The following is a 26,826-nucleotide window of genomic DNA, read 5'->3' as shown; positions in this document are numbered from 1 at the left end:
TGGTTCCACTAAAAATCATTAATAATGCTGTGGAAAGCTAAACTCAAGAACTTTGAAGATGGTTTGGAATTTAATTAATATAAAATCTACAAGGCTACAATGGCTTAGGGCTGGAATTACCACCAACAGTTTTACACTTGAGTCCAGCATTACACATTAGATAACCTCAACAATAATGCAACTATAATAAATGGACCTCCAGTGTCACTCCCATAAGGATTAGTTCCCTTTTGAGTCTGATTCCTTTCAAGGTTTCTTCCTCAACCCATCTCAGAGTTTTTCCTTGCCACTTGTTATTGAGGCTACTAGGAAAAAAGACTAAATTTGGCTAGGAAGCATAAAGATTGGACTCTTTGGCAAATAAGGGGCATGAGGTCTGATGAGATGTGGCAAAGTGGCACTTAGTAAGGCACCAAACATGCCTACCCTACAAGTCTGTGCGTTGATAGTGTTATAATCTGGAGTTGCTTCAGTTGGTCAGGTTTGGGTTCAGCAATGATTTGCCCAAAAGATAGGCCAGGACTTTCTGAATATACTAAATTAGCAATTTCACCATCGATCGACTTTTTGGATTTTTACTTCCAGATTCCTTAACACCACTGAGAATCTTTGAAATGTAGAAATGCTAGAGTATATTTTTTGCAGTCTCCAACTTCAACTCACTCATCATCAATCAAGATTCTGAATAACCACATACCCTTATTTATTACACTGCCATTTGTAAATAAGCCATCAATGCACTTCTGGTTAGATGCTAACTGCATTTCATTGGCTCTGTACGTGTACCTTGCACAATGACAAAGTTTAATCTAATCTAATGTCTTGGCAAGGGATTTAATCAACTCTGGCTGGAAATAAATGTTTTGACATAGAATAACCTTTTTTAAATTATGTAATGGCGAATGCATGCTGTAAAAATATAATCAAAATGTGACTTTTTTTTGGCCATGCAGTGTATATTTAACTGCTTTTTAACCATCCGCTTTGCTATCAACATTTCTATAAATAACTGGGTGCAAAGCATGTGTAGGAATCATACTGGGAAACAGATGTATTTAGATAAGAATAACATTATATAAAATATTACATTTAATTAAAAGAAAATCTGTTGTATATGTAATACATCTCTTGCAAAGTTTCCCTGCCCTGAAAAAAATGTCATTTGTGAAAACAAAAATAAAACCTAATACAAAATAAATCAAAGATTTAAAATTAGACAAACAGAACTGGTTATTCTAGATTTTAAGATTTGTACAATGATGTTCAATGGCAACACTATTGTGCAAATAAAAGCCAAGTGTTAACTGTTTGGGAGTTTAGGACAACATAAAAATTTACCTCATTAATGTTTGTATTCTGTTTGTCACTCTGGTATTATCTACATTTCCTGGGACTGATGCCTGATTTATATCAAATCTATAAGCTTATAATCTTACCATTAGTAGCTTCACAAATAAAACATTTTCTGAATTGTAATGTAATGTGATTTTGGAAAGAAAAAAAATTATAATAAATCACACAAACACATTTGTCTGCTTCCAAGCTCCACAGATAAATTGTTTTAAACCTACCTAAAATGCTTCATTTAATATAAATATAAAATACAAGACATATTTTAAAACAATTTATTACATAACCAAAGCAAAATTATAACAAACAGAAAGAGAAATAAATGTTTTATTTCTCTCTCTCTCTCTCTCTCTCTCTCAATATATATATATATATATATATATATATATGTATAAAATGTCCAAGGCCTTGTGTGGAACTGGTTGTTATATGAAAGTTGGAGCGCTGTCATTTGTAATAAATAGTATGTGTACAGTCCTTTGCTTTTTTTTCTTTTACTCTTCTTCCTGTCGTTGTGGCATTCTCTTTGATGATATGCCTTCTCCCTCCATTTCACTCTGCTGTATTAGAGCCAGTGTCTGCAAAAAAAGCAAGGCAAATAAAACAAAAAGTTACAAAAACAAAATCATGTCCCAGTGGTTATAGTCTTGCTCTCAGTAAGTGCTATAAACAATAAATAGCCCTACACAGTCAGGAAAATAGTATTACTAAACCACAAGAAGGAACAATAGCTTGTATAAATATTTCTATATTTACATAATTCTACCTATTATTTACATAAATAACAATATTAAAATATGTATTGTTATTTAAAAAAATAGCAGCTGGAATACAATGTAAATGTGTCAGGTGGCAGCGTGTATCTACAAGCTGTATCCACCTATTTCTATAATCATTAATTCTACACAACTAACAAAACCACAGACTGAATGATGAATTAATGTGTATAAATGAAAGTCTTACTTTTTCCATCACAGGCTACTATTTTCACTTTATCCACCTTGACCAGGTCAGTGACCTCACGAAACTCCACATCGTTCAAAACAAATGTCCATACATTGTCGCAAAATCTGTACGTGTTCAGCGATCCCTAAAAATTAAACAGAAAGAACCCACTGCAGATCATTAAAAAAATATACAATCTTCATATTTCCCATATCTTTATAGATTAGCAATGAGTGGTAGAACAGGTCTAATAATAATGTTGAATAAGGTTACCAAGACAATACTCACTTTAAAGTTGACTCTGTTGCGAACTCGGTTAGCCAGTGCAGTGTTGATGGCTTTGTCAAACTGTAACAGTACTTGAAGGGCTAGCTGTGGGGTAATCTGTTGAGTCTGAATAACAAAATAAAAAATTATTTGTGCCACACTTAACACATAAGCACATTATTCTGTACACATTTTTGATTAAAACTACCTTCCTAGTAGACATAGACAAATAATCAATTCGGCATGATGCAGGAGGGAAAAACACTGTCACTAGTTTGACTGAATCACATTTACATTAGCCTAAAACAGGAAACACTGCCTACGTTCCGAAAAGAAACTACTAAAATATTAATAAAAAGACCAGTATATGACTAGTAAATTCTTGTATAAATACCGATGAGACAACTCTCATTATGTTTAATACTACTAGTCCAGATTGAGTTGTCTCTCTGGAATCGGGCTTTTTTGTTAATGTGTTTATTACGAACGTACCTTATTATATTATATTTACTCGCATGTCCATAATTTAATCCGATTATAAAACATATAATTAGTTTAGTTTTAAAAAGCGGCGTTAGGTCGTTCAGAAACCAGATGAGGTGGGTTTTAAACGCCGCTTTGAATCTTAAACTTGACTAGCAAACTGCTAGGACTGAAAGAAATGGAAAGGCGAGGTTTTGCCGTCTTTGCTTTATGCGATAATCTAATAACAAATATTTCGCTTCGACTGATGTTCAACATAAAAAATGCACATATACAAAATCAATCTATTAAACAATGAATCTAAATGACTACCACAACATCCTGCATATAGATATATAGCTAGCAGTGTTGGAAGGGAGAATGCTCGTTATTTTTACCTGTATAAGTTCATCAAGACTCTCTTGTAAACTGTTTCCGAGTGTCGTGTTTCGGTAGAGCTGATATGCCATTGCGTGTTTTATACAGGAAGCAAATTTGACTTCTCCGTAGATAGAACCGTTAGTGTTTGTATTTAGCTCAGCTAACTAACGTTTCACACTAACCATTCACTTCCTCAAGTACTAAACGCCTAGTACGGAAAGTCGCATGGACAAATTGCTGCAGCCACAGGGATATGCGAAGCTGAGGTGACTGACTTTTAAGAGCTTTTATTATTACACTATTACACTATTAACACTAGAATTACTGAGTTTTTTATTTCTGGCGCAAATCCTGAGGTGTTATTCACCCCTGCAGAGATTTTCACAGTTCTTTAGCTCGATTCTCCTCCTGCTTTTGTTGTGCAAACCACCTAACACCTGTGAGGCCTGGCACATTTGCATCTGTTTACAGAGACTGAGAGAGCCTAATGAGATCAGGAGACCCACGAGAGCTTGAATTTAGAGCCTGAACTAGCAGAGTTGTCTTTAGCTTTAATGTTAAATTCTGCATATCCTTGTAAAGGACCCTAAGTTGTCGGAGTTCCTCCAGAATGGCCGCCTTATCTTCACGGAGTTGCCAAATCTCCTGTGATGTCATAGGTAGCTTGTCATTGCTTGGTAAGCTGTGTGTCTGCCTTTAGTGTAGCCTGGAGATACAGCCAGTTTCGATCTGTTCTCCCTCAAAATTAAATGAAATTAAATTAAATTAAATTTTATTTGTATAGCGCTTTTAACAATGAACATTGTCTCAAAGCAGCTTTACACAGATAATGTGGTGATTAAAAGTAAATATGTTCTTTGTAAGTAAGTTTGTCCCTGATGAGCACCTGTGGCTAGGAAAAACTCTCCGAGATGGCATAAGGAAGAAACCTTGAGAGGAACCAGACTCAAGAGGGAACCCATCCTCATCTGGGTTGCACCGAATGTCCATTTGAAGCAGAAATGCAAGCTCTCGTGGGTCTCCTAAACTCATTAGACTCTGAGGGAGATGGTGAACTACTGTGTGAACTACCAGTGGCCATTCAACATTGTGCAACCTGTCACTCAGCACTGACCATTCAGCAGAGTCACTCAGCACTGACCACTCAGCAGTGGCCTTTCAGCATGCATTCTGCATCGCGCAACCTACCAAACAGCAGCTAAGATAGCAAGAATCACCTCGTATACGATCAGTTCCATACCAGTAAAGTTGAGTGTTCTGAATCCTGTACCGTGTTTTGACTGACATGCTGGGGCGAGTACAATCCCCTGATCAGCGCACACCATATAGTGAAAATCCTAACGTTTGGTCATTCGAGCCGGATAGGAAACCTTCCTAACAATTGGTTGTGATTCTGTCCATTGTGACTGTGTATGTAAGGGAGTGGCATTGCATGACTACAGCACAGTGCTGTGCATAAAAGCAGACTGACCCAGGCGGGAGAATAATTTCTTCTTTACATTTTTGAAAACGCACATCAGAATGGCCTCCATATCACTGCCACGCAGGAAGAACCTCTCCGCGCAACAGGCTTTGGCCTGGCTTCAGGAAATGGACGAAGCAGACTCTGATGGAGGAGAGATTTCATTTGTCCAGCAGGCCACTGATACCTCTCTAGAAGAATCCTAAAAGGAGATGGAACAAGAACCCGTGCACCGTGGTACTGGGAAGCCCTGTCTGAGCCAGACGGCAAAAGCCGGCACTGTGTGGGTAGAGGAGGACATTGGAATGCCCAGTGCAGTAGCAAATCACTCGTGCTTCACTGCGCAAGCTGGACCCACAGAGTCTGCTAAGGTTTGTCATTGCCATAGTACATTTGATATTTATATAAACCCATTTAGAGTGAATGTTTCTTTGAGTTTGTTTATCTTCCGACAGTGTAAAATTACAAGCGTGCTCCAAAGCTTCCTTTGCCTGTTAGACGTGGGAATGCTGCAGACCATCAGGGAGTGCACGGTCCATCAAGCCCGCAGAACAGAGCCGGACTGGAATTTGGCAATTCATGAACTGATGGCATTCATTTCAATTCTGTTTGTAAGAGCAATCATCTGTCCCGTTGGTGCCATTGTGGATTGCTGGTCAGAAAGCTTTTTGGTGCCAGTAATCAAAGAGACAATGCCCCGAGATAGAGTCATTTCAATTATGCAACACCTTTGATTTGATGACAAGGACACGTGGGCAGAACGGGTGAAAACAGACAAATTTGCTGCGATCTCCGACATCTGAACACGCTTCAACAAGAACTGTGCTGAGAGTTTCACTTCAGGAGAACACATGACCATAGATGAACAGCTGTTCCCTACCAAGGTTCGTTGTCCATTCACACAGTATATCGCAACCAAGCCAGACAAATTTAGGATCAAGTTCTGGATGGCCACAGATTTGGAGACCAAATATGTCTGCAATGCATCTCCTTACTTGGGAAAGGACCCCAGTCTTCAGAAGGGAGAGAGGCTGGCAGAGAACGTGGTCATGAATCTGATTGAGCGATTTTTGGATGATGGGAGAAATGTCACGACGGACAATTTCTTTACTTCACTGTCACTGTTGCACAGACTGCTGCAGCGCAAAACAACGCTACTGGGCACGGTGAATAGAAGTGCCAGTGTCTGCTTGACAGTTTATGCACCTAAAAAAACAAGACTGTGTGTCTTCTAAGTTCCATGCACCAAGACGTGACGATCGGTGATGGCAGAAAGAGGAAATCCAACACGATAACAGACTATAACTACAATGTGTGTATAATTTCACACCAGTGCTACAATGTTTTCTGATGTGTACTATACAGGCCTATAGAAAAAAAAGCACATATACTCATGACTCTCTCTCTCTCTCTCTCTCTGCAAATGTGCCAGGCCTCACAGGTAATGGGTGTGTTTGCACAACAAAAGCAGGAGAACAATGGAGCTGATGGCCTGTGAAAATCTCAGCAGGGGGCTACTAGGTGTGAGGTCCAGGGAATTTCCGCAAATTTGCGCAGGTTTAGTAAAGTAGGTCTAGTGTTTTAACAGAAAATTTCAACATACAAACATAATGCATATCCACAATTTAACATGATCACATAATATTGAGAACAGTAAAGGAAAATAACTAGCTAAAAAGTAGCTAGGTCTGAAATTTACACATTTACAAGAAAAATCATAATAAATTCTGGGTGTCCTGCTCCCGCAAGGTTCTGTCTCGTTTCTGCAAAATAGGTTATTTTCTCCCGCTCCCGATCAAGATATTTAAGTTTTGTCCTACTCTCTCCTATATTGAATTCGTACACGCTCTGGACAAGGCTAGGATCTTCACTCTCAAAGAAGCATTCCAGATTCTTGACTAAGCATTTCACAGTCCATAAATTGAAGTTGAAAAATTGATGTTTGCCATATTAGATATATTACTTTTTTGTAATTTCTTTAGTTAGTGTGTTGGTTTGATCTACTATCTATCTATTATAATCTTTTTTCTTTATTGCGGAAAGGGTTAATAAATTAGTATTAATGTCCAGAAATTTGGAATGGCATGTTCAGTGTTCAGATGTCCGCATACTTTTGGCCATATAGTATTATTCCCTACAGGACAGCAAACCTCCAGGGCTCAACCCAGTTTTCCAATAAAGTAAAGTTCAGTAGAAGATTGTCAAAATGAATTTAGGCTATAGATCAACTTGGGCGAGTTGGGCATGATCAGCCTGCCACAACCCTGCTATGACAAAAAAAAATTAAGACAGGCAATGTCACTGGTATTCTTCCCAAACTTCCTGATTGCCAATGTGGACATAATGTCAAGAGTCAAGTCAAGAAGCTTTATTGACATTTCAACCATTTATAGCTGACGCAGTACACAGTGAAATGAAACAACGTTAGACAACATAAAGCCTCGGGTGGTTGGCTGACAGATGTTTAACCCAATGTGGTCTTCTGATATGAACTTAAAGCTTTTAAACTAAATCTACATCCTTATTGGTTTACTGCATTAATGAACAGTGTAGCCATTAGATGAGACTTAGATTAGATTAAACTTATTTGAATGTTAATATTATATTTAAAATATTTAGCTTTTAGTTACCTAAAAGCTGTGAGTTTAGATAGTTGTTGATCAATGTTCAGCATATTCTGTATATAAATGTCAGAATAAAAAGTAATAGGTTCTTTGTGAAACTACAGTTTTTTTGCATTGCATAGCATGCCATGTGCACTTACTCGTGCTGAAAGTCATTGTATTGCAGAACCGTATAGAGCAATTATTATAAGCAGCACAATTTAAACACCCCACTTTAATTTGAATAATAGTAATCTTCCAAATGCCTTTCCTCATACAAATTTAATAACAGTAAAACAGGACTGAGAAATAACATCATGAAATATTTGTTATTATGCAAATAAGGCTATTACTTACAATTAATATTCAGAATATAAATACAAAATAATTCAATTCAATTCATTTTTATTTGTATAGCACTTTAACAATGAACATTGTCTCAAAGCAGCTTTACACAGAAAATGTGGTGATTAAAAGTGAATATGTTCTTTATAAGTAAGTTTGTCTCTGATGAGCAAGCTGGTGGCGACTGTAGCAAGGAAAAACTCCCCGAGATGGCATAGGGAAGAAACCTTGAGAGGAACCAGACTCAAGAGGGAACCATCCTCATCTGAGTTGCACTAAATGTCATTTATAGCAGATATACGATGTTGCGGGGTAGTACAAAATATACAAAATACAAAAAGAGCTGATCAAAGCTCAATATATGTTAACTGTTCTCACTATTCTTTGTAGATAACTGCAAGCATGACATAACTACATTTCTTACAAATCATCTCCTCCACACAGGTTTAGCAGTGTTCTCTGGTAGTCACCCTTTGTATGTTCCTAAGGAAAAAAAAGAAATGTGAAAAAGGATTCAGTGTTGTGTTTGCCTTTGTGAGAAAGATTAAATACTAAACAAAACTTTCTTTCGGCTTCTCCCATTACAAGTCGCCACAGCAAATCATCTGTATTCGTGATCCGCATGTTCAATTTGGCACGTTTTTACGCTGGATGCCCTTCCTAACGCAACCCTCCCTTGGGACCAGCACTAAGAGTGCACTGACTTGTGCAACCCTAATTGCTGGGTTCGGTTCCCTGACTGGGAATCGAACCCGGGCCACAGCAGTGAAAGCGCCGAATCCTAACCACTAGACCACCAGAAAGATTAAATACTAAATATACTTACTGTAATCACTTGGTGGAGTGATTTTCCAAACAGTGTCTTGAACTCCATGCGGATTTTCATGAGGTCCACTTCACAACGTGAAACCATTATCCGAGTCACAACCTTCTCCTTGATGCCTTTACTCTAGATACACACAGTATATATAATCAAATAGATTTGATCACACATGCAATATTGAGCATTTAAAATGTCACAACTATCCCATTCTAATTAAAGACACTTACCTTCATAGCTTCATTGAGTTTATTTGCAAAGTAAAGCTGTTTATTTTCAAAGCACTCCACTAGAAGAGAGAAAGACATTATTCTTATATAATTCTTTACCCTGGCCTGTAAAGTCTTTTACCAGGGCATCTCACAACAGTGTACATCACTCAAGATGCAGCTTGTGAGTCGGTTAAATAAGTCATGAAGCAAATATTCCAATGCAAAGAAAAAAATCTGCTTAATTTCTTTAATACTTTAAAATTCTGCATGTGAGTAAATGTTCAGGAAGTGCAAAAATCATTAGTTACCCAGCGTAAGAAAGGATTTTTCCAGATCTCCTTTTACCTCCTTTTGAATGCTCTCTTTTATGTCATATGGGCTGTAGCTGTTGTACCTCTCAAACACTAAGAGACAGAGATCAAATTTTTATCATAGACAGTATAGCAAAGAATAGTGCTCCAATTTGTTTGTTTTTACCTTTCTGGAGGTGTGGCACACTCCTTTCAGAGAAAATTGCTATCCATGTGGCCACATCTGTTCCCTTCCTCTTTACCCCTGCTTCATAGAGGGCCTACAATAATTCAAATATGTTATTACACCTATGCTACTCACAGAATGTTTCTTTGTATCTTATTGCAGACATGCTTTATCCTTAAAAACACTTACCCTGGCATCACTGTCAATCCTTTCATAGTCCACTATGTTGCTGGGTTCATCTCTTTTAGTCTTTAAAATACGGTGTTCAAACACACACACACACACACACACACACACACACACACACACACACACACACATATACACACAAACTAAATATTTCAGCAGACATAGTAATTTTAAACAGTGTATATTTTACATATATTACCTGTTTCCTTATTATTGTCTAATTTTATTTTTTGTTTAAAACTTTTTTAATTAATGTTTTATTGTATGCTACTCTTATTAATAGTACATTCAAAAAAGGAAAATAAATGAAAATAAATGTAGTTTTTAATTTACTTTACCTCAACCAAAGACAGTAGCAACCTGCAAAAATCACCAGAAGTATCTCCAGCCACATCTTTCTCCAAGTCCTTCTTGAACACTATGACCAGGCAAAAATGTTATAATTTATAGACAAAATTATTACCTTTAATTTTTAACCCTCATACATAATGTTAATTGATGTTGGCTATATAGTTTTAAAAACTGATTAAAATATTTTAATGATTTCAGTTAATGATTTAAGCTTGCAAGCCAGGCTGTGTGAAATTCTAAACATAGTTCATAAAAACAATGTAATCTGTTCTGAAATCACCCTTTGTATGTGTTTTGTTTGCCCTAGCAAACTTGCCCATGTAGGCATACTGTAGGAATGTGTGGGTCTCTTGTGGGGAAAACCCACACTAATTCCATGTGGGCCCATGTCGAATAGACAACACAGGGTCCAGAGCATTTTTGTCATTTGAGATCACAAGCTGCCCCTGCTGAGCCCTTAAACAAGGCCCTTAACCCTCTACTGCTCAGTTGTATGTCGCTCTGGATAAGGGTGTCTGCCAAATGCTGTAAATATCTGTTTGTGGGTAAGCCACGATTGGGCTTAAAATAGAAGCTTTGCTATTTGAGGGCCTTATGTGTGCTTAGATTTGCATGTAGAAGTATGCTGTATTTACAGTAGTTTGTGCTAGTGAAAAAAGGAGATTAATTTAACATTTTGTGTTTCACTGTCCCTATATTGCCGAAAAGCGATAATGAGTTTTACTTACATTCCTTGTAAACTTTTTTAATCTCCACCAGCTCTTCACTGCTACGAGAACAGACCATCTCAATCAAACACTCCTCATCAGTGCCTAAACCCTACAAAAAATATAAAGATCAGTATACCAATGGCTGAGCATTAGCACAAAATTATATTGTTATTATGGTAAAGTATGTCACAAGATGTTGCAATATGCAGTTCCCCCTAGTAATATTGGCACCTATGCTAATAGTTTGAGCAAAGAATACTGAAAATTTACAACCATTCTTTCAACCATTTGAACTTTTGTTAACAAATACTCTGCATAGTACAGGTACACAGCAACGAAATGCAGTTTAGCATCTAACAGAAGTGAAAACAGTAGCAATTAAATAAAAAACAAGTGCAAATAAATATGCAACTATATGTACAGCATGTAATATAAAGGCTATGGCAGCAAAAAATGTGCATGGGTTGTTGAGTTCAGAAAAAGGTTAGAGGATATGTGACTGCCCAAGCTGAGGTCTGTTGATGAGAATCTATTTTTGTGTAGGTGCAGATACCCAGATAAATAAGCTTGGTGGACAGTTTAGTGGGGATTGTGGTATTAAATGCAGAACTAAAGTCAATAAACAGCATTCAGATGTACAGTAAGTGTTGTTCTTATCCCGGTTGGTGAGGCCTGAATGAAGACCCATGGAAATTGCATTAAATTCAATTAAGTTCAATTCATTTTTATATTTATAGCGCTTTTAACAATGAACATTGTCTCAAAGAAGCTTTACACAGATAATGTGGTGATAAAAATGAATAAGATGTTCTTTGTAAGTGTAAGTTTGTCCCTAATGAGTGAGCTGGTGGCGACTGTGGCACGGAAAAATTTCCAGAGATGGCATAAGGAAGAAACCTTGAGAGGAACCAGACTCAAGAGGGAACCCCCTCCTCGTTTGGGTTGCATTGAATGTCTATTTATTGAAGATAAACGATGTTGCGGAGTGCAGTAATGGTGATCAGAAGCAAACTGTAGTCCTGAGTCAGTGTGCAAACTATTTTTAATGCTAATTTTTATGTATGTTATGAATCATGACCTGCTGGAAGGTCCATCCATAACACATTATAACTTTGTAGCAAAGGCAGTCAGGTGTTCATTTAATATTTGTTGGTATTTCATATCATCATGATTTATGGCCATGATGCCATGTGTCCTAACAAAAGGTCTAGATCCTCTGGCAGAAAAGCAGCTGAAAACATTAAAGAGTCACCATCATATTCATCCATAGATGTGCGATTTCTTTCATATGGCTACCTTTCTGTGTGCCAAACAGATGCATGTGGCATGTTGCACCGACCCGCAACAAAATATGCCTGCCCAGCTTGTGCCCCCCTCAACATCTGTGGTGCGGGAGTAATTCGGGTGCATCTCACATGCGGATGTAATATGCTATGTAAATGATGATAATTTAATACGCTATGTAAATAATGTAAATCGGCAGCATAGCGAGTCTTTAAGTAGAACACACCTACTCACTGTCTCGTTCACTGCAAATTATATCCTGTATATTTACGGTGGCATTGGATTAGAGTGTGTCGGAACTCAAAGCCCATCTCCAAGTGGACACATTTACAGGGTGGCTGAGGCTCAAATTGTTTAATCTCAATATAATTAATAAATTATAATTGTAAATAAATATTCAGATTTAACAAATATTGTTTAGATTTGTTTAGTTAACTTAGTTTAGCGAGGCTTCATGCCAATACTAATTTAACTTTCAGATGTAGATAGGAAGAAGCAAGCTTTTTTAAATTGCAGTCAGCATGTTCCACAGAGCTCTCAGTAGGTGCCCTAAGTGAAATTTTCCACACTTTTTATCTTCTTAAAAGTAGCCTTGTCAGTATCTTCTTCCTAACACTTTGCCTCTAAATATCTTTATTTTTCATTTCCCTGTCTGAAAACACTTCCTGTTTTTTAGCTCTATGTCTGTTTAGAGTTTAACCCCCTGATATTTTGCTTACAATCTCACATTTACTTCTTGTTCTTTTCTTTTATATGCTTTTTCTTATATGTCTCTATGTTGAATTCTCTATTCTCAATGCTTAATCTGAATAATAATTGTAACTATTGCTATGTTAGTACTAAGTACTTTTAACCCGAGTATTGTTCAAATACTGCTACTTACTAATGTTGCTAAAATTGTGCTGGCAAAGTAAATCTCTCCACAAGTGCTGTCAATTTCACAATGCTCAACGCCACTGGATTACAGTTCTGTCAATTTCACATCTTAGACATGAGAAGCGCAATTTCGCAGACTGCAGACCACATCCTTTTTTCATTGTAAGTAGTAAAATTATAATTATAGGTACATATATATATATATATATATATATATATATATATATATATATATATATATATATATATATATATATAACTACAGTGAGGAAAATAAGTATTTAAACACCCTGCTATTTTGCAAGTTCTCCCACTTAGAAATCATGGAGGGGTCTGAAATTGTCATCGTAGGTGCATGTCCACTGTGAGAGACATAATCTAAAAAAAAAAAATCCAGAAATCACAATGTACGATTGTATGATACAGCTGCAAATAAGTATTTGAACACCTCAAAAAAGTCAATGTTACTATTTGGTACAGTAGCCTTTGTTTGCAATTACAGAGGACAAACATTTACTGTAGTTTTTCTCCAGGTTTGCACACACTGCAGGAGGGATTTTGGCCCACTCCTCCACACAGATCTTCTCTAGATCAGTCAGGTTTCTGGCATGTCGCTGAGAAACAAGGAGTTTGAGCTCCCTCCAAAGATTCTCTATTGGGTTTAGGTCTGGAGACTGGCTAGGCCACGCCAGAACCTTGATATGCTTCTTACAGAGCCACTCCTTGGTTATCCTGGCTGTGTGCTTCGGGTCATTGTCATGTTGGAAGACCCAGCCTCGACCCATCTTCAATGCTCTAACTGAGGGAAGGAGGTTGTTCCCCAAAATCTTGCAATACATAGCCCCGGTCATCCTCTCCTTAATACAGTCTTAATACCCATGTGCAGAAAAACACCCCCAAAGCATGATGCTATCACCCCCATGCTTCACAGTAGGGATGGTGTTCTTGGGATGGTACTCATCATTCTTCTTCCTCCAAACACGTTTAGTGGAATTATGACCCAAAAGTTCTATTTTGGTCTCATCTGACCACATGACTTTCTCCCATGGCTCCTCTGGATCATCCAAATGGTCATTGGCAATGTGCTGGTTTAAGCAGGGGAACCTTCCGTGCCATGCATTATTTCAAACCATGACGTCTTAGTGTATTACCAACAGTAACCTTGGAAACGGTGGTCCCAGCTCTTTTCAGGTCATTGACCAGCTCCTCCCGGGTAGTTCTGGGCTGATTTCTCACCTTCTTTAGGATCATTGAGACCCCACGAGGTAAGATCTTGCATGGAGCTTCAGTCCGAGGGAGATTGACAGTCATGTTTAGCTTCTTCCATTTTCTAATGATTGCTCCAACAGTGGACCTTTTTACCAAGCTGCTTGGCAATTTCCCCGTAGCCCTTTCCAGCCTTGTGGAGGTGTACAATTTTTGTTTCTAGTGTCTTTGGACAGCTCTTTGGTCTTGGCCATGTTAGTAGTTGGATTCTTACTGATTGTATGGGGTGGACAGGTGTCTTTATGCAACGACCTCAAACAGGTGCATCTAATTTAGGATAATAAATGTAGTGGAGGTGGACATTTTAAAGGCAGACTAACAGGTTTTTGAGGGTCAGAATTCTAGCTGATAGACAGGTGTTCAAATACTTATTTGCAGCTGTATCATACAAATAAATAGTTTAAATAGTTTAAAAATCATATATTGTGATTTCTGGATTTTTTTTTTTAGATTATGTCTCTCACAGTGGACATGCACCTACGATGAGCCCATGGGGCTTAGTGACTGGTTCTTGTTCCCCATGTGCCACCCTATTAAATAATCTTTTATAATAGGTAGCTGCCAAACCCCTCTGGTGTTTATTTCAGAAAAGCTCTGTTTTGATTGCATTGGGCCACAAAATCTGATACCATTTGAATGTTCCAGAAGAATTTGGCAAACTCAAGATGCTTGAATTTTTTTTTTAGAAGTTTAAACAACGTATTGATGTAGGTGCTGTTGAATTGTAGTTTTGGAGACATTCTGATGCCATGATGCAACAAACATCTGCAATTATTCAGCTATTGATATTCCTTTTCATGGTTAATTTATAAAATGTCCAGTTGACTAAAACTGCTTAATTATTGCCCTGATGGTGGAATTGGGCAGTTGCAATGATTTTGCATGGGGTTTATTTTCCTTCAAATGTATATCGCACAAATTTTCCAATTTTGCAGTTATATTTTTATGTAAATTTCATAATGTCATAATTGGGCTACTAGTTCTAGACTGAGAGCTAGCCAATCAATCAAAGAATGGAGCTGACATCATTTCCATGTGACTTATGGCTAATAGGTGTGATTTCTAGAATATTTGAGACATAAATAAAAATAGAATAAAAAATAAAATAAATTGTACTTTTTCTGTACAAGATATACATTAATACTAAGAGAACAATTGATACTTAACATTTTATTTTACTTATTCTTCATTAATGTATAAGGTGGTTATCAAACCAGATTTTGTTGCATTTTCATCCACTGACTGAGCTGGAGTCTAAAGCACTGATATTGAGAATTAATAATCAATAAAAAAAAACATTTTTAAGAAATCATAAAATAAATAAATAACTTGTCTACCTATCTGTTTATGGATTATATTCTTGAATTCTGTATTTAGATATTTAAACAGTTGCTTGTGTGGTCTTGGGTCATTATTTAAAATTACCTCAGTAAAAGTAAAAAAAGTACTGTATGCATATGGACAGAAAAATTTAATGTGCAATATGGATAACTTTAAATACATTTTTATTTTGTGCAATATATTTTCAAATATCTTTTTCAATTTTTAATTTATTTTTATACTTGCAAAATGAACTCCTACTTTTGCTTTTCTTCATTCATATGCTATAAAAAAAATTTATATTACAAATGAACTCAAAGCAGTTGATGTGATATTAAAACATTTTCTCTATGTGAGAGAGGCTTTGTCCATGTCCATGTATTTGTTGCATTTTTACAGTGGGTTTGACTTTTATTTGACTCTACAGATGTCATTAAGTGCATGAAATTACAGGGCTGGCACACATTGTATTTGGGGGATGAAACTCACCTTCATCGAAGCTCTAAGCTCATAGGCATCAAACTGTGCTGTGTTCTTCATCAAACCAAGAATAACATTTTCTAGAGAGCCTGAAAGTGCTCCTTTCAGGGCAGCAATCATTTCCTACAACAATATAAAACATTTAATCGGAATGAATACTTTTAATAAATTATATACAACAGACATATTTTTGTCTGATTCAAATTTTGACAGACCCTTATGTGCAAAGAGTGCAGCACAAATAATAGCATGCACTGAGAGTACCAGGCACCTGTCTCGTTTAGTCAGAATATGAAAAGTTGCATTCGTGGAGAGTGCAACCTATAAGCCATGGCAAAAACCTTGAAAGAACCAATTAGCACACGGATAGAGTATTATAGCTGAACCCAGCCATTAGGGAGGCACAAGCCAGTGCATTCTTAGTGCCGGTCCCAAGCCCGGGTAAATGGGGAGGGTTGCGTTAGGAAGGGCATCCAGCGTAAAACACGTGCCAAATCAAATATGCGGATCACAAATGAGAATTTCATACCGGATCGGTCGAGGCCCGGGTTAACAACGACCGCCACAGGTATCGTTAGCCGACAGGGTACCGGTGGAAATTGGGCTACTGTTGGCCGAAGGAGGAGAAGGAGAGGAGGAAGACTTCTACAGAGACGGCAGGGAAAGGAGCAGTGTAGGAGAGTGGAGTTTCGGGTTGGTACTTTAAATGTTGGTACTATGACGGGTAAAGGGAGAGAGGTAGCTGATATGATGGAGAGGAGAAAGGTAGATATGTTGTGTGTTCAGGAGACCAAGTGGAAAGGGAGTAAGGCCAGGAACATTGGAGGTGGGTTTAAACTGTTTTATCATGGTGTGGATGGAAAGAGAAATGGTGTAGGGGTGATTCTGAAGGAAGAGTACAGTAAGAGTGTAGTGGAGGTGAAGAGAGTTTCTGATAGGGTGATGATCGTGAAGGTGGAAGTTGAAGGATGATGATAAATGTCATCAGTGCCTATGCTCCACAAGTTGGCTGTGAGATGGAGGAGAAGGAAAGATTCTGGAGTGAATTAGATGAAGTGGTAGATGGTGTACCTAGGAAAGAACGGTTAGTGATTGGGGCGGACTTTAATGGGCATGTGGGTGAAGGGAACAGAGGTGATGAGGAGGTGATGGGTAGGTATGGTTTTAAGGAGAGGAATGTGGAAGGGCAGATGGTGGTAGATTTTGCTAAAAGGATGGAAATGGCAGTGGTGAACACTTATTTTAAAAAGAAGGAGGATCATAGGGTGACGTATAAGAGTGGAGGAAGGTGCACACAGGTGGACTATGTGCTATGCAGGAGATGCAACCTGAAGGAGATTGGCGACTGTAAGGTGTTGGCAGGGGACAGTGTAGCTAGACAGCATAGGATGGTGGTCTGTAGGATGGTTTTGGAGGCGAGGATGAAGAGGAGGAGAGTGAGGACTGAAAGAAGAATAAGATGGTGGAAACTGAAGGAGGAAGAGTGTAGTGTGAGGTTCAGGGAAGAGGTCAGAGAGAGGCTCAGTGGTGTTAAGGAGGTGTTGGATGATTGGGCAACTACTGCAGGAGTGATGAGGAGGCAGCTAGAAAAGTACTTGGTGTGACATCTGGAAATAGAAAGGAAGACAAGGAGACGTGGTGGTGGAATGAGGAAGTGCAGGAGAGCATAAGGAGAAAGAGGTTGGCAAAACAGAAGTGGGATAGACAGAGTGATGAGAAAAGTAGGCAGGAGTACAAGGAGATGCGGCAGCAGGTTAAGAGGATGTGGCGAAAGCCAAGGAAAAGGCATATGAGGAGCTGTATGAGAGGTTGGACACTAAGGAAGGAGAAAAGGATTTGTACCGATTGGCCAGGCAGAGGGACCGAGCTGGAAAGGATGTACTGCAAGTTAGAGCAGTAAAGGATGGAGAGGAAATGTGTTGACTAGTGAGGAGAGTGTGTTGAGAAGGTGGAGGGAGTATTTTGAGCAGCTGATGAATGAGGAAAATCAGAGAGAGAGAAGGTTGGATGATGTGGAGATGGTGAAGCAGGATGTAGATAAGATTAGTAAGGAGGAAGTGAGAGCAGCGATTAAGAGGATGAAGAGTGGAAAGTCGGTTGGACCAGATGACATACCGGTGGAAGCGTGGAGATGTTTAGGAGAGATGGCAGTGGGGTTTTGACCAGATTGTTTAACAGGATTTTGGAAGGTGAGAAGATGCCTGAGGAATGGAGAAAGAGTGTGCTGGTACCGATCTTTAAGCATAAAGGAGATGTGCAGACCTGCAGTAACTACAGGGGTATTAAGTTGATCAGTCACACCATGAAGTTATGGGAAAGAGTAGTGGAAGCCAGGCTGAGAGAAGAGGTGACCATCTGTGAGCAACAGTATGGTTTCATGCCGAGGAAGAGCACCACAGATGCCATATTTGCTTTGAGAATGTTGATGGAGAAGTATAGAGAAGGACAGAAGGAATTGCATTGTGTATTTGTGGATTTAGAGAAGGCGACGACAGGGTGCCAAGAGAGGAGTTGTGGTACTGTATGAGGAAGTCAGGTGTGTCGGAGAAGTATGTAAGGGTGGTGCAGGACATGTATGAGGACAGTGTGACGGCAGTGAAGTGTGCAGTAGGTACGACAGACTGGTTTAGAGTGAAGGTTGGACTGCATCAAGGATCGGCCCTGAGCCCTTTCCTGTTTGCAGTGGTGATGGACAGGTTGACGGACGAGGTCAGACAGGAGTCTCCTGGACTATGATGTTTGCGGATGATATTGTGATTTGTTGTGAGAGTAGGGAGCAGGTTGAGAAGAGCCTGGAGAGGTGGAGATATGCACTGGAGAGAAGGGGAATGAAACTCAGTAGGAGTAAGACAGAGTACATGTGTGTGAATGAGAGGGAGGGCAGTGGAGTGGTGCGGTTGCAGGAGAAGAGCTTCAGAAGGTGGAGGAATTCAGGTACCTGGGTTCAACAGTGCAAAGTAATGGAGAGTGTGTTAGAAGTGAAGAAAAGAGTGCAGGCAGGGTGGAGTGGGTGGAGAAGAGTGACAGGAGTGATTTGTGATAGTAGGGTATCTGCAAAATTGAAAGGGAAAGTTTATAGGACTGTGGTGAGACCTGCGATGTTGTATGGTTTAGAGACAGTGGCATTGAGTAAAAGACAGGAGGTGGAGCTGGAGGTAGCAGAGCTAAAGATGTTGAGGTTTTCGTTGGGAGTGACGAGGATGGATAAGATTAGAAATGAGTTTATTAGAGGGACAGCGCATGTAGGATGTTTTGGTGACAAGGTGAGGGAGGCGAGATTGAGATGGTTTGGTCATGTGCAGAGGAGGGACATAAATTATATTGGTAGAAGAATGCTGAGGATGGAGCCACCAGGTAGGAGGAAAAGAGGAAGGCCAAAAAGGAGGTTCATGGATGTGGTGAGGGAAGACATGCAGGTAGTTGGTGTAAAAGAGGCAGATGTAGAGGACAGGGTGGTGTGGAGACGGATGATCCGCTGTGGCGACCCCTAATGGGAGCAGCCGAAAGAAGAAGAAGAAGAAGAAGATAGAGTATTATAGCTGAACCTTTCCCTGAGTCCAGCTTCACAATCACAGAATAGCCTGATTGTGCCTCAAAATGTACTCAATCACCCAGCAAACATTTTTAGTGCATGCTTGAATTCCAGCCTCCATTTACTTCAGATCACCTGCCCAACCAATTCACCAGCATAAAGTGAATATAAGTTCAGGAGAAATTAACAGTTGTTGGAAAGCTCCCTTTAGCAAATAAAGAAAAGAAATAGGTGCAATTTAATTTAACATTTGAACATTTTTAATGTTATGGCTGATTGGTGTAGATATGTTGAAGTGATTTGTATTATGTTCAGCACTTTTGCAAACTTAGAGGTTTGCATTGGACAGGCAAAATTGAATTAAAGCTGTGGTGCTTAGTCTCAGAAATACACAACTTGTGGATATACTGTGAATAATATTATTTACCTATGTATTTGCTATGTAAGTGAATCTTCATAATAGTTTCATATTAAATTATACCTTTTTTGTTTTCCTTTCATACTCAAAAGCAATCTCCCTTCTCTGGTTGTAGGTGCGTTTCGTTAGGATATCAATGATTAAGTCTTCATCCACACCTGGAATAGAGGAAGAGAGAATTTGCTAAGACAAATGTATAAAAACATTATGTGTTATATGTAGGTATTTATTAAATTAAAGTATATAAGAATTAATGGCAGAAACCCAGCCATTAGGTTTGCACAAGCCAGTGCACTCTTAGTGCCAGTCTGAAGCTCGGATAAATAGGGAGGGTTGCGTTAGTTAGGTCATCCAGCATAAAACATGTGCCAAATCAAATATGCGGATCTTGAATCAGAAATTCATACCGGATCAGTCGAGGCCCGGGGTTACCAACTGCCGCCACAGGTATTGTTAGCCAACAGGGTACCGGTGGAAATTGGGCTACTGTTGGCCGAAGAAGAAGAGGAAGAGGAGGAAAATGTGTACAGAGACAGCAGGAAAAGAAGTGTAGGAGAGTGGAGGTTAGGGTTGGTAAATGTTGGTACTATGATTGGTAAAGGAAGAGAGGTAGCTGATATGATGGAGAGGAGAAAAGTAGATATGTTGTGTGTTCAGGAGGCCAAGTGGAATGGGAGTATGTCCAGGAACATTGGAGGTGGGTTTAAACTGTTCTTTCATGGTGTGGATGGAAAGAGAAATGGTGTAGGGGTGATTCTAAAAGAAGAGTTTAGAAAGAATGTAGTGGAGGTGAAGAGAGTTCCTGATAGGGTGATGAACATAAAGCAGGAAGGGTGAATGATGTGGAGGTGGTGAAGCAGGAAGTGGATAGGATTAATACGGAGGAAGTGAGAGCAGCGATTAAAAAGATAAAGAGTGGAAATTCAGTAGGACCAGATGAGGTAGAAGCATGAACATGTTTAGGAGAGATGGCAGTGGAGTTTTTATTAAGATTGTTTAACAAAATTTTGGAAGGTGAGAGGATGCCTGAGGAATGGAGGAGTGTGCTAGTACCAATCTTTAAGAATAAAGATGTGCAGACCTGCACTAACAACAGGGGAATAAAGTTGATCAGTCACACCATGAAGTTATGGGAAAGAGTAGTGGAAGCCAGACTGAGAGAAGTTCAGAAGGAGTTGCATTGTGTATTTGTGGATTTAGAGAAAGCGTACGACAGAGTGCCAAGAGAGGAGTTGTGGTATTGTACGAGGATATCAGGTGTGTCAGAGAAATATGTGAGGGTGATGCAGGACATGTATGACGACAGTGTGAGAGCAGTGAAGTGTGCAGTAGGAATGACAGACTGGTTCAATGTGGAGGTTGGACTGCATCAAGGATTGGCTCTAAACCCTATCCTGTTTGCAGTGGTGATGGACAGGTCAGAAAGGACTCTCTGTGGACTATGGTGTTTGCAGATAATATTGTGATTTGTGGTGAGAGTAGGAAGCAGGTTGAGAAGAGCCTGGAGATGTGGAGGTACGCGCTGGAAAGAATGGGAATGAAAGTCAGTAGGAGTAAGATAGAGTACATGTGTGAATGAGAGGGAGGGCAGTTGCAGGGAGAAGAGGTGGTGAAGATGGAGGAGTTCATGTACCTGGGGTCACCAGTGCAAGAGAGTGTGTTAGAAAAGTGAAGAAAAGAAAAAAGGGCAGGCAGGGTGGAGTGGGTGGAGAAGAGTGGCAGGAGTGATTTGTGATAGAGAGTATCTGCAAGACTGAAAGGGAAAGTTTATAGGACTTTGGTTAGAGACAGTGGCATTGACTAAAAGACAGGAGGTAGAGATGGAGGTAGCAGAACTGAAGATGTTGAGGTTTTCATTGGGGAGGATGGACAGTAATGGAAATTAGTGTATTAGAGGGACAGCGCATGTAGGACGTTTTGGAGACAAGGTGAGGGAGGCGCAATTGAGATGGTTTGGACATGTGAGCAGTAGGGACATGGCGTATATCGGTAGGAGAATGCTGAGGATGGAGCCACCAGAAAGGAGGAAAAGAGCAAGACCAAGGAGGAGGTTTATGGATGTAGTAAGGGAAGACATGCAGGTAGTTGGGTTGAAAGAGGCAGATGTAGAGGACAGGGGGTATGGAGACAGATGATCCGCTGTGGCGACTCCTAATGGGAGAAGCCAAAAGAAGAAGAAAAAGAAGAAGGAGAAGACCTAAAGGCAGGAGAAAACAAGAATGTACTAAAACAACCAATAGATTAACAAATCAGTTCTATTACCTTTAGTTTTGATGGCTGTATCAATCCAGCTTGCATCCTTCTCTGGATCAAAATTTACAGCTGGTAGCACTGTTGGGAATCGAGGTTCTTTCCCCTGAGATGTGAAAATTTAAATTAGATTGACACATATATATATATATATATATATATATATATATATATATATATATATATATATATATATATATATATAGTAACAACTGAATATATAATTTTTCCATACTTACCCCTCCAAACCCAAGTGTGAGATGGCCCAAAAATTCCGACACCAATGCCATTGAAACTTTTCTGTAGGGGAGACGATTTTTACATTTACTTCAGATGTGTGTTTATGGATTAATGATATTTAATGGCGTGGATTCCAGAACAGTCTAGCACATGATTAACTACTCCACACCCTTAATCTCAAAGGTCAAAAGCAATTGTTAGAGATACAGTAATCAATATAATGGGTCACATGACTGCCGGACCTGACAGACATAAATGTTAATTTGAACATTTTTACTAACTGTTCTCAGAAAAGCCACAGGACAAATCTTATAAGCACAAGGTAGACAAAAAGTGAAAAGCAAAAACATTCAAAGAAGTGTACAGAAAGCACCAAAATAACAATGCCAGACCACATATACAAGTTGCATAGCTTTTCTTGTGGCCTCTTCTTCTACACACAATAACATGAAACTTTGGCTTTTAGCTTTTAATACAAGTCAAGTATCAAACAACAAGTCAGCAAGTACCTGATTGCAATATATAAAAAACCCTTAATTTATGATCTAGAACTTATGATTTATTTAGTTGTTGAAAGGTGCAAAAAATGCAGTAGAAATTAGCATGTTTAAAAGAGTCAAAGAACTGACCAACCTGTATTGAGGCTTTGCTTAACAAGTCATCGAGTTGTTTATAGAAATGTAGCACTGCAACATTAGCTTGGTAAATCTGACTCTTAAATACAACCAGTTTATGACTCAGTATCTGTCCGCCCCTTTACCCTTTCAACCCACACAATGAATATGTTACTTATCAGTTTTATACCTGAGTGGCAGAGTTAAGAGCTAGTGGTTCAGTGTGCTTCTATCGAGTTATAAATTAAACAGTGATGATTTAATTGAACTTTTTACATATTAATGTACAGTGGCCTGAAAAATAATACTTCTCTCTCCTGAATGTGTCATAACTTTCTGAATAATAAATAACATATTCCAGTCATTTTCTTTATAATTGCAAACTCATGTTTTCTTTGAGAAAATGTGTAAAGCTCAAATTAATTACAGTGGAACCTCGGGTTACGAACGCCCCGGCATACGTATAATTCAGGTTACGAATCGCAGTTCATCAAAATTTTTGCCCCTGGTTACGAACAATATATCGGGATACGAACGTCACGCACCAAAAATCGCAGGCAAGTTGGTTGTTTTTGCTCTATCCACGCAGCTCGTCACATCAGTTAGCGTCCTGTGTCCCTAGCGAGAGCATCGTGTTACTTATCCGCTTGAACTTTTCCCGGCAGCAGCGTAACAACTCGTTAGTTGATGCTCGTGGAATGATGAGATGGACAACATTAGCCGATGCATAACCACTTTACTTGTTTTTATGAAGATAGATTAGCAGGGTTACAGTCTTTTCCAGTACAATACCCATAATGAATTTCACTCTGGACTTCAATACCAACTGATAGTAGCCTTAAAGAAACAGCTCTCATTTTCCTCTAATGCAACAATTGTCTCAGCGTTCGTGTTAATAACACTGTCTTTAATATTCTATAATATAATATATAATAATATATAATAATATAATATAATAAGATTCTCCTTCAAACAATAACTCTCCTCCTCCCCTTCCAAGAACGTCGTCTCCTGCAGCGAGTCTTCTCAAAGGAAAGTACCGGTAAAGATGTTTTCCTCTTTGTATGTTTTATGTGGTATATTTTAATATAACATGTTAAAAGTAAATAATATTAGTGAATATTGGCTTTATTTTTATTTAAGTAATATTTTTGGTTGTCCAGAACGAATTACCGAAGTTTCTGTTCATTATTATGGGGAAATTTGTATCGGGATACGAACTTTTCAGGTTACGAATAAAGTACTGGAACGAATTAAATTCGTAACCCGAGGTTCCACTGTATTAGTCAGCAAGTATTTGAAAGAAACTGATAAATTATGTTTGGAGTAATATTCAGTGTCATCTCCCGTAAGCTACAAATGAAAGATACGATCCTTACAAGGACATATTAATAACAATTCTCCTTCAACTTTGACCAAATTATATTATATATTATTTTATTATATAAAAAAAATAATTAAGTGTTTTTGTGTGTTTCTTACCACTTCACTTCTTACCACTTCACTTATTTAATCACTTATAGTGATTATACCAACATGTAGTACAAATAGAAAAAGGATGCAAATGCAAAAACCAAAAAAAGTCCAAACCAAAATGAAGAGCGTAATTAAGGCACAAGTGGGGCTATAAACAAATGACAAAGCAGGAAGCAAGAAAAGAATATGAATCTAGAAACCGAAACAATAAAAAAACAAAAAACCCCCAGAAAAAAATAGCTATGAAACAAATGGCTCAGTAAACACAGAAAACTGAACATATTACTTCAAGAGGAGACAACAGACACAAAAGGGTCTTTAAACACATCAATACTGGAAATTAAAATAGTTTTATACAATTAGACATGAGAGCATTAACAAAAGACATAATAATAAAAAGATTACATGGCAACACAAATGCAGAAGTGGCAAAAGCAAAAGTAACATGCACTCCAATTACAACAGCAAGGCTTCAGACCTTTGACTGAATTTTATTAAAGATAACTTACATTATGTACACTTTAGTTAATTATTAACATACATCTGTATAACACAAAATTGTTATGTGGGAAAAAATTTAACGTGTAAGATATAGAGTTTTAGGTGCTCAGTGATTATATATATGAATTGAATCCTGATACATATTGAATTAAAACCTAAATGCATGATCAGCTATAATATAGACACCTCCTGCCAATTATTGTGGAGGTCCTATGCTGTGGTATCTACTATTGCCATTAAAAGGGTATACTCAGGATGGAATAGGTAAGCAGTGCATCAAAGTAACATTCATATGAATGCCAGATCACAAAGTTGCCCAGCAGAACATTGCCTGGATAACCACAATGCCTCTACATATGTGCCTTGGTGTCACCATTATGTGAAATACATGATTCATCAGACCAGGCCACTTTCTTCCACTGCCCCATAGTCTAGGTCTAATGCTCATGTACCCATTGTATTTTTGGCATTGGATGGGTTCAGCATAAACATGCTGCCACTACACAGCCCCATCAAATAAATTAAAAATAATTTTGCAAATTTGCAATCTAAAAATCCATACACATAAATTGCAGGAATGCAGGAAATGAAACAGGGCAACCAAAAAAGAATTCTTATTTTATTGCAAGGAAAACTCTAGCTGCTAATATATTAGCATATAGCAATAGATCGATTCACTTTAAAAGAAGACAGCAAAAATATTTCTTATTTAGCACAGTAACAGTGTTTAACTAAGGATAAGAGCACCAACAGAAGCAGCATGTAGTAGTTATTTTTTTCAACAAGTTTTAAAATATTAGCCAAAAATTTGCCTATACAAAAAATGCCTATACATTTTCCTAAAGAAATATTACCACAAAACTACAAAAAACAACATTTGAGTACTCAGTATTTGGTATTCTAATAAACCAGTAAAATAAATATTAATGATTATTTAATTAACTATAAATTTCTAGATATTTTCATTATATTGTACAGATATTACGATAGTAAGATATTTCTCGAAGTTTGCAAGCAAGCAGAAATTAACATGAGACATTTAAAATCTTAGAAGTTATAAGAAAAAAACTATGCTATTAAAATCAGAATAGAAATACTGGATAAATCTCAGTCAAAATAATAAACTCATTAGCTATACATATTACATATTGTAGTGTCTGGCACAGGTCATCAGATTTTTTGTCCCAGGAATTCCTTTTTAACCCTTGGCATCTGCTTTTCAATCAAAGGATGAGTACCACACTTACACTTTTATTGAAAGTTTGGAAACCACAGTGTCACACCCCCAACCCGGAAAACACAAAGCAGGACAAACCCTGACCTCTCCAGCTGACTTCAAAGCAGCATTCAACTGATAACACAAGCCAGTCTCTATACCTTACACACACACACACACACACACACACACACACACACACTTACACCACCCCGAAAGCCAGATAACCACTGGCCTATCTGGTTGACTACACAGGGACCCTCAAACCATAAAACAATGTACTCTCGAAACTCGGCCCCAGTACTACTGTTTGTGACACACACACATATACAGACACACACACCAAAAGGGAGCATTCTTTTATTAATTAAATAATAAATAGAATCTCCCACTTCACATGACACAAACATACATCTTGTTTGTATCTTCTTCTATAAACAAAGCAAGTGTTTACCTCAAAAATAGTTACACTCTAAAATGTTTAGTAATGTACCTCTGTTTTATTGTTGTCTCTTCTTTTTGATTTCAAAGTTGATTTAAAATGATCTCTTTATTCTTTCTTTCCTAACAAGGGTGCATTGTCTTTTTCTTCTTCTTCTTTCGGCTGCTCCCATTAGGGGTCGCCACAGCGGATCATCCGTCTCCATACCACCCTGTCCTCTACATCTGCCTCTTTCACACCAACTACCTGCATGTCTTCCCTCACCACATCCATGAACCTCCTCCTTGGCCTTCCTCTTCCTCCTACCTGGTGGCTCCATCCTCAGCATTCTTCTACC

The 26,826-nt window shown here is 38.3% G+C and overlaps 2 protein-coding genes and 1 long non-coding RNA gene across 4 annotated transcripts; 1 reads left to right on the top strand and 2 right to left on the bottom strand.

Annotated features, from left to right (window-relative positions):
- Window positions 1-1,611: 1,611 nt before the first annotated feature.
- gtf2a2 (general transcription factor IIA, 2) lies at window positions 1,612-3,639 on the bottom strand. The gene is made up of 4 exons (XM_046858279.1): window positions 3,423-3,639; window positions 2,584-2,688; window positions 2,314-2,440; window positions 1,612-1,928 (listed from the first exon to the last, which is right to left on the bottom strand). The coding sequence occupies exons 1-4, from the start codon at window positions 3,492-3,494 to the stop codon at window positions 1,903-1,905; spliced, it is 330 nt and encodes a 109-aa protein (XP_046714235.1). The 5' UTR covers window positions 3,495-3,639; the 3' UTR covers window positions 1,612-1,902.
- Window positions 3,640-4,093: 454 nt separating this feature from the next.
- LOC124391600 lies at window positions 4,094-7,957 on the top strand. Its single transcript, XR_006927009.1, has 3 exons — window positions 4,094-5,238; window positions 5,323-6,179; window positions 6,300-7,957. It is a non-coding gene; the product is annotated as an uncharacterized LOC124391600 (long non-coding RNA).
- A 75-nt stretch (window positions 7,958-8,032) lies between these two features.
- Window positions 8,033-26,573, bottom strand: LOC124390764 (annexin A2-A-like). Of its 2 annotated transcripts, none has more exons than XM_046856760.1 (13): window positions 26,541-26,573; window positions 22,240-22,300; window positions 22,013-22,106; window positions 19,814-19,908; window positions 15,810-15,923; window positions 10,593-10,683; window positions 9,852-9,931; window positions 9,514-9,573; window positions 9,325-9,418; window positions 9,156-9,251; window positions 8,866-8,924; window positions 8,642-8,764; window positions 8,033-8,298 (listed from the first exon to the last, which is right to left on the bottom strand). In XM_046856760.1, exons 2-13 carry the CDS (start codon window positions 22,288-22,290, stop codon window positions 8,236-8,238), a joined length of 1,020 nt encoding a protein of 339 aa, XP_046712716.1. In that variant the 5' UTR covers window positions 22,291-22,300; window positions 26,541-26,573; the 3' UTR covers window positions 8,033-8,235. The 2 variants fall into 2 exon arrangements, with proteins under 2 accessions (XP_046712716.1, XP_046712715.1); XM_046856759.1 differs by lacking the exon at window positions 26,541-26,573 and adding an exon at window positions 22,874-23,001.
- Window positions 26,574-26,826: the final 253 nt, after the last annotated feature.

Source organism: Silurus meridionalis, chromosome 9 (assembly GCF_014805685.1).
Source record: "Silurus meridionalis isolate SWU-2019-XX chromosome 9, ASM1480568v1, whole genome shotgun sequence".
Classification (NCBI taxonomy): domain Eukaryota; kingdom Metazoa; phylum Chordata; class Actinopteri; order Siluriformes; family Siluridae; genus Silurus; species Silurus meridionalis.
The sequence above is the reverse complement of the archived record's forward strand: the minus strand, read 5'-3'. Positions and strand labels throughout refer to the sequence as shown.